This window comes from Triticum aestivum, chromosome 2D (assembly GCF_018294505.1).
Source record: "Triticum aestivum cultivar Chinese Spring chromosome 2D, IWGSC CS RefSeq v2.1, whole genome shotgun sequence".
Taxonomy (NCBI): Eukaryota; Viridiplantae; Streptophyta; class Magnoliopsida; order Poales; family Poaceae; genus Triticum; species Triticum aestivum.
The window spans coordinates 36,204,200-36,212,182 of NC_057799.1; the positions used below are offsets into that span (position 1 = coordinate 36,204,200).

The window sequence follows — 7,983 nt, forward strand, 5'->3', positions numbered from 1 at the left end:
CTTGTACGTACTGTAGTAGCTTCTTCTTACCGGCTCTTCAGTCGCCATATATATAGTACGAGTACGTGGTAGGCGTTCGGAGCAATTGATTAGCTATGATGGTGAATCTGGTGATCACGCGGGTGGCTGGCGGCGTCTTCGGGGCAACTTTGGACATGTGGACTCAACTCCTTGATATCGTGGAGTCCACCGGCTCTGATTCACCTGTGTGGTCCTGTACAGGATCTGGTTCCTCCCTTCTCTCAATACATTCTCAAGTGCTCTGTACCGGCCAAGATTCGTGTGTGTTCTTCTTCGGCCGCTGCTGCCTGCATGCCCTGATAATAACCTACCCTGGCTGCTCAAGTCTGCACTCGAGCTGCTATACGGAGTATATCTGAAAGTTGCGGAATGAATTGCGCTTTCAGGGCAAGGTGTGGCCAGGCATGCGTTGGACACGGACGTCGACGATCGACCTCCCTGACGAAAAGCTCAAGTCTGCTGGGGAAGACGCGTCGCAAGCGTCCTACTGCGACGCTTGGATATGAAACGCGGGGAGCCCTTTACTGAACCTTTTTTCCTTTTAGAACCTACGCAACTGTCCGGTTCCGTTTCAGTGGTGTTCCTGTGCTTCTTCTTCTAAAAGTGAAGAAAAAGGTGCAACACAATTCCCTTTTCATTCTATTTTTTGCATTGCACTGTTGATTAGTTTCTTGGTCCGGGTTTATCAGGCCCTCTCATGTCTTCGGATTAAAGAACAAAGCGAGCCGCATATGATGCCGACACGGGTAAGATAGATTTGGGACAAGTACATATACAGTAATGACTTGCTGGTAAACCACAAATATGCGTTGATTGATGACACCAGAGACACTCGATCGGCTTGATTGGATGCGTGCGCGCGTGCGTGCAATGCCGCCGCCGCCGCCAGAGCCAAGCTGCTGACGAGTGTACAGCACAATACTCACTCATGCCGTTATACAGGTTCAGACATTAATTGATTACTTACGTACTACTTAGCGCTCGGGAGCCTGTCTGATCGACTCCGCACTTGTACTATGTACTCTACAGTCGTCCTCCTCCGCCGGCATGTTCTATGGTAGGTAGCTAAGGCAGGCAGGAGGAGTAGCTTGTTATTCTTCTTCTTCCAGGAGATGAGACGAGATGCATGAGGACCGTCTCTGAATGATCCATGGCCAAAGACACAAGAATCAGCTGTCTAAATAGTAGGTACTAGGTATAGCTAGGTGTGTGGCGGGAGGTTATCTCTCAACGGCAGCCGCACGAACTGCCCGCGCACCCGCGGGCGCTGCTCGGCCAGTCTCTTCCTGCTCTGGTAACGCACCTGCAAAATCAATGACCCATTTCATCAGCTATCATGAACAAACCCCAATCAGAAGAATGAAACCAAGAACAGAGAGCAGACGAAATCGGCTTTTGAAAAAAACCCAGTACCTTCTTCCCGAAGTTCCTCTCTTTTCTCTTCTCTCTGAACTTGTTCACGGCGGCCACCCGGCGCTCCCGTTTCATGTGCATCATGTTGCTTCTTTTGTCGATGCCACCGGTCTCAGCATGTACAGCAGCAGCAGCAGTAGCTGCGGTGCTCCCATTGTTGGTGTTGTTATTACTGCCAGAGTTGCTACCATAGTTGGCAGCATGACCTTCAACCGGACCCGAAGGATTGACCACATTGGACTGAGCAGTGCCTCCTGCCGATGATCCACCATTCGTGTCATGGGCCGCTGCACAGGGGCGTTTGCTCTGTGCTTCACCACCATTGTCTTTCGCCGCTGCTGCTGTTGCAGCATTCTTCTTGCTCATTTCATCAGCCTTGTCTTTCCCTGCTGCTGTTGCCGGCGTCCACGGCTGCACACGATGGAACGCCGAGGTATGTGTGTTGCCGTTGATGGGCGAAACCTTATTATTTCCGCCGGCGGGCTTGGTCACCACGCTCTTGGTGGTGGAGCCCATGTCGTTGTTGTTGCTGCTGCCGTTGGAGCCTTGCTTCATCTGAGCGGCGTCCGTTTTCGCGGCCTCGGAGCTGTTGCCGTTGGGCGAGCAGCTCCCGACGAACCCTGCACCGCCTTGATTGGAGACCGCGCACGTATTGTACCTTGCAAAGAATGAAAACGGTTAGTATGCAACATACGGATGATTTAAGGATTCGCAAAGGACACTGATATTATGCTTTGCACCTCGTGAATGCCGAGAGGTCCGATCGTCTCACGACGTTCCTCTGTTCCTCCTGGATCGCAGCATCCGCTCCGTCCGCGGTCGATCTCGACCTCTTCAGGCTCAGTTCAAGATACGGCATGGCGTTTTCACGGTCCGTGTCTTTCCCTTGCGGCGCTTGTGAGGAGCAGTTAGGAGCATCTATGGCTCTAGCTGCCTGTTGGGCGTCCATGTTTTTGGCCATCGAACCGATTAGGTCAGCAGCTCGAACAATTGGCTCATCCGAATTTTCCATAACTGTATCATTGGAATTGTTCTGTGGCAGATACTCACACCGTCCATTATCAGCTGGTTTGACCGAACTCTCATTCGGGGAGGATTGATCCTCTGTATTCAAATTACCAGGGGCACCTATCTCCAACTCCTTCCCTTTGAACTCAGCTGGAAAAGAAAAAATGTTGGAATTTAATCAGTACAAAATGGCACAAGCAGCTAGCTTTTGGTTCAGTTGCACAGTGAAGTGGTTGAGCACTTGAGCATACCATACCATTAGTTTCTTTTGGTTTCTGGCATTTTTTGTTATTTGTACCTCTTAATCTATTGCTGCATATCTCTGACTTCAGGTGGCTCACATGCGCGCAAGTGCTATCAGGCGGATCAACTGACTGATCTGGAGACATGTCCTGCGGACTGTCGATCTCAACGGCACGCTTTGTCCATGAGCTCTGCGCCTTAAAATAAGTTGATGAGAAAACTGGTTCAGATGCAGATACTTGTCACATATGTAAGTATTTTTACTTACAGCAGTTGATTCAAGTTCATTCAAAGTCCAAATAAACTAGCATGTGTTTCAAATCTTATTATCCAGCAGTTTCCAGTGTCTGGCAGTTTCCCAGTACATTTTAAGCAAAGACTACTACTACACTAGAATAAAATACACAGGCAAGTCAGACTTGTCTAAGTCCGTTAGTTAACGAAGAGAGTAAGTCATGTTCTAGTCACAGATAATTAGTTTGCTATATGGACAAATTGACCTCTAGTGCACTAGGACCAGGAGAAGCCATTCAGTTTTATCTAGCTTCCTTATCCTAACAATTGTTCTGTTCAGTCTTGTCTGAAAATATTACAGATAGTAGTATACCTTAAGTACAAAAGAAAAACATAAAAATCTCATACCTGAGTGCCACTGCCATTATCGCTGCCATCCCTTGCATTGAGCCCCATGCTGGCATCGTCGTTGCGATTATTGCTGTTATTATTGGAATCATCGCCACTCTTAGATTTGGTACACTTCTGTGTCTGAATGGCACTTCCACTGCCACTGCCACTGGACTGAGTTCCAAGAAAACAACTTTGCTTTAGTACCCAGTACCAGTAAAAGATGCACTAGTAAGCTGGAAGGACACAAGTGAAACTAGGAACTGAAGCAGCAGCAGCAGCAGCAGCAACAGCAGTATTTCTGAATGAAGATACATACTACTGAGAAAGAACAGAGTCAAACACCATCAGAGATATATAGTAACTTACGCTGTGAGACCGTCTCCACACATGCGCCCAAAGGTTCTTAAGCTCGTTCTTACGAATCGGCTTGGCCAAGAAGTCGGCGGCACCATTTGACAGGCAGCTGAGGACCGTGCCCATCGAATCGTGCGACGACATCACTGGAAACCAAGAACATATAAATCTATGCACGCAGCAGCAGCACTGAAGCAAATGAACCTGATACTGAAACATTTTAGGGCCAAGTGGGGGTTGATTAAGCTGCTTACTGATGACGGGGATGTCCTTGCAGACCTCGTGGTTCATGATCCTGCCGAGCAGGTCGATCCCAGAGAGACCGCCGTGCATGAAGACCTCTGTCAGAACAAGGTCGATGTTGCTCTGCATGTCCTGAAGATACGCCCACGCCTGGTGGCCGTTTTCAGCAGGGATAACTGAACATGACACACAACCAACGCCCAAATTTAGTACCTCCATGACTACCGAGCCAGTACAAATTAATTAACACTGGTGGTAGCTGAGATTGAGTATGAGTAAGGACCTTGGTACATGCAGTGGCGGAGCAGGGCGGTGACGACCTGCCGGGTGGAGTCGTCGGTCTCCACGAGCAGCACCCTGATGGTCTTCCTGTGGAGGAACTCCTCCCAGCAGCGTGGCTGGGCGGCATGCTCCCCCTGCGGCGACGGCGGCTGCTGGTGGTGATGGCGGTCCATGGCGCTAGGAGGAGGCGGCCTGGCTCCAAGAGGAAACATGTTGGGGTCCTTTGGTGGTTGACGGTGAGGGAGGAGGAGGCGCGCATAGCACAATCAGCAGTACGCTGCCGTGAGTAATAATCGAACCTCGGTCGCATCCGGGAGTCCCAGGGCGTGCGTGCGTGCGTGCGCTCGTCCACGGCGGGCCACCAAATCAAATCAAAAACAAAACGCAAAAAAACACAAGAGCAAGCTGTTGAGACTGCAGCGGAATGAATCGTCTCCTCGAATGGAGCGGCCGGCGGCGAGCGGCGGCTAAAAGGGGGGCAGTAGCAGACAAGGCGGCGAGCCGGTTAATCTCCAGCAATTTCCGGACACATATTATTAGCTAGAGAGAGGGCCTGGAGTGAACGGAGGAGCATGCCCTGGATCCACACGCAGATTGAAACGGATGATTCGATCCCCAATCGAGCAGGAACAGAGCAGACGAGTGACAGACAGGCGGGAGCTCACCTCGCGTTGTCGCGCTGCCGGTCAGGTGGAGGAGGAGGACGACGACGAAGACGCGGGAGGGGGCGCGGCCATGGACGGCGTCGGCGGCGGCTGGAGCCGAGCGGAGGGAGAGATCGATGGAGGAGTAGTCCGTGTGTGTGTGTGTGTGCGGGAAGCCAAGGGGGGCGGAGGAGTAGATATTGGGGGAGGGGGACGGGTGACGTGGACGAAATGGAGGCGGGGAGCGCCGGTGGTGGGGCCAGAAAGAGATCCCCGTAAATCAAAAGCCGCGCGCTCCACGCCCCCGCACCCGCGCTGGATCCGCATATCTTTTCTCCTCTCCGGAGGAGCCGAGCCCGGGCCGGGCCAGCGGATCGCCCGGGGATGTGGATTTTGTGGGCCCCGCCTGGCGGCCGCTGGCGGAGGCAGCGGAGGAGCTGCTTGCCGCGGGAACGAACCGGACGCCGACACGTGGACGGACGGGTGCCCTCGCCTCCCAACTCCTTTGACTCGCGGGAGCCGTCAACTGAATCCATCTTCTTCAACCTTACTCGTAGTCTACTACTACAGTGAGTAGTGTGAAGAAGCGTTTGTCATGGATTTTGCTCATGTGACCAAATACTGCTCCAAGGTTCCGCCCCCTTTCAAATCCTCCCCTGTTTCTTTTTACTCCGCATATGAGATTTGTCTAAAGCCAACTTTATATTTTTTTAAAATATATCAATGTTCACAATACAAAATCAGTATCTTTGGATGGACGATGAAATTAATTTTCATACAGTATGACTTTAGCATTGTAGATGTTGATGTGTTTTAGTACAAATTCAGTCCAACTTTTCGATGTTTGACTTTATACGCAAAGTAAAAAAGAAGAAACGGAGGGAGTATGCCACCATTTTTTAAAAGAAAAAACTTTGAGCAAAATCTGTGCGACAGTCTAAGAGACAATTAATTAACCATATTTTATAAAAAAATTGAAACTTGAAAAAAAAACTAAAAAATTATAATCATAAATGATTTCCTTACTATGTTGGTAATCTTTCAACCTATTCTAGGTAGTTGTTTAAGATAATGGAATTATCATTCAAATTTGGTTAAAGCTTGATTTTTTTTAAAAGCTGGTATAGTAAATCATGCATGTTGTCCTTTCTATTCTAGTCAAATATTTAAGATGAATGAAGTTACCATTTTTGTTAATCAAAAAATTTGGGCGAAATTTGGAGCTTTAGGAACAAAACTGAGAAGGTTACGGTAAAACTCACAAAGATAGGTGGGATCAAGTTTGTTGGTTCAAACAGAGAGCTTTTAGCCTTTCACCATGTTTGCTAAAATATTGATCTAACCGGTAAAATGGTCAGCATATTAAACCTAGCAAGGTTTTATCTCCTACATAATCAGTGTGTCGTCAACTCATGGGTAGCGTATGGGTGGATACAACCCCTTCTACCCATACCCACATAAACTTTCTATACCCACCCACTTCAATACCTTTGGGCACAAATTAATAGCCATGCCCATTGGGTATCCAGTGGGAATAATATATACTATTTACATTTAATAAGATAAATAAGTGTAAAAATTCAAGTGATGATGGGAAACTAGTCTAGTACAACATTGCCTCCTCCGGTGGGTGACCTCTTGGAGGCGGCAAGGAAGTATGAGCAGCGGTTGGTGGAAGCCCAGTGTAGTGGGAGGCGTCGGTGGGAGTTGGGGATCACTAGATTGGGAGTTGGACAAGAGTGTGGTGGCGATCAGTCGGGATTTCATAATTTAGAGGAGTCACGTAGGACATAGGAGGAGTGGTGAGTTGGTGGCTGTGAGCCTATGACTGGTTTAGGGAATAAGGGATTTAGCATTGGGCCATATGAGTTGGATGTTCACCTGACATTTCATAGGCTCAGTATCCATTGGGTTACCCATGGGCACTATTTCATATCCATACCTGCCCATGTATTTTGTGGGTATAGATACCTATTACTCGTGGGTACAAAATTTTGCAAAGTCTCGTCTATCCCTGTTGTTTTCGGGTAGGGTACCCGTGGGTACCCATACCCATGGGCAAAATTGCAATTCCTACATGGCGCACAAGAGTGTGGTTGTTTACTATGGTTTTTTATAAATTTTGGTCAAAATTTATATAGTCTGACTCAGGACAAAGCTAATATGTGGAAGTATGTGGAAGTATATTCCTACACGGAAATTACTTTGTGGAAGTATATTCATTGGTGACCAAAATTGCCATTCCTACACGGAAAATCTTAGTGTCCTTACTATGTGGAAGTATATTCATTGGTGAATCTATGCTATTGCTTAGGTATTGTAGATGTTAATATATATATATATATATATATATATATATATATATATATATATATATATATATATATATATATATTTGGTCAAAGTTTGACTTATGATATTACTGATCTGGGAAGTAAATAAAAACGGAGTGAATAGTAGGTCAAGGGAGTGTCGGCAAAGTAAAGCCATAGTATTAGTGAAGACCGTCGTTAGGTCGTGTGACTGTGTATGCCATCGTTGTAATGTGGATGCATGCACGTGACAGACAGAATCAAGTTGAGAAATGATAAGGTTCTTTCTTTTGATAACCATCGTGAGGCAACGTGAGCCACTAGGATGTTCCTGTATCACAAGCGCACAAGCTAAGGCCGACACATCATCTCACCAGAATCTATTCCCAAACTATCTTTTGACACATTGCACGACATCCGCATATGCATCCCAATATCCAGTTTTCTCAGCCTCTCACCAAAATCTACTGTGTTCATGTGATTTCTGCTCCGATTTTCTCTGCATTCCTTTGAAAACGAAAATAGTTTGATCAAATATAGTGGTAATAAAGCCACGGGTGAGGCGCTTTGGAGCTCAGCCTCCATTGAACCCCCCATTTTTGGAAAAATATGAAATACATATTTAAAATTATCAACAAACTCTGTACAAAATCCAACATCAAAGTCCAAAAAATTTACACATCAAAGTTATGGACTTTTCTAGGTGCTTGCATATTTTTGCGCCGAGATGACATCCGAGTAGCTTGGTACAAACAAATCGGAGCTAAATGTCCAAAGCTGCAACAAAATTCGAGCTCCGTATTTTTTTGTACCGAGCTCCTCCTATGTCATATTAG

At 47.3% G+C, this 7,983-nt stretch overlaps 1 protein-coding gene across 6 annotated transcripts; it reads right to left on the reverse strand.

Moving 5' to 3' along the window:
* Positions 1-802: 802 nt before the first annotated feature.
* Positions 803-6,655, reverse strand: LOC123051362 (two-component response regulator-like PRR37). Of its 6 annotated transcripts, none has more exons than XM_044474227.1 (10): positions 4,857-5,053; positions 4,491-4,768; positions 4,193-4,383; positions 3,921-4,085; positions 3,679-3,812; positions 3,328-3,483; positions 2,699-2,882; positions 2,175-2,592; positions 1,435-2,092; positions 803-1,324 (listed from the first exon to the last, which is right to left on the reverse strand). In XM_044474227.1, the coding sequence occupies exons 2-10, from the start codon at positions 4,499-4,501 to the stop codon at positions 1,223-1,225; spliced, it is 2,019 nt and encodes a 672-aa protein (XP_044330162.1). In that variant the 5' UTR covers positions 4,502-4,768; positions 4,857-5,053; the 3' UTR covers positions 803-1,222. The 6 variants fall into 6 exon arrangements, with proteins under 6 accessions (XP_044330162.1, XP_044330163.1, XP_044330166.1 ...); XM_044474228.1 differs by having other exon boundaries at positions 4,491-4,658; positions 4,857-4,976; XM_044474231.1 differs by lacking the exons at positions 4,491-4,768; positions 4,857-5,053 and adding an exon at positions 6,511-6,655 and having other exon boundaries at positions 2,741-2,876; positions 4,193-4,421.
* Positions 6,656-7,983: the final 1,328 nt, after the last annotated feature.

Excerpts from the sequence above, each read along its gene's own strand:
- LOC123051362 (XM_044474225.1), bottom strand. The coding sequence starts at position 4,403 with ATGTTTCCTCTTGGAGCCAGGCCGCCTCCTCCTAGCGCCATGGACCGC. Across the intron at positions 3,813-3,920 it reads CAAGGACATCCCCGTCATCA|TGATGTCGTCGCACGATTCG; the intron begins GTAAGCAGCTTA and ends CTTGGTTTCCAG. Across the intron at positions 1,325-1,434 it reads AGAGGAACTTCGGGAAGAAG|GTGCGTTACCAGAGCAGGAA; the intron begins GTACTGGGTTTT and ends TTGATTTTGCAG.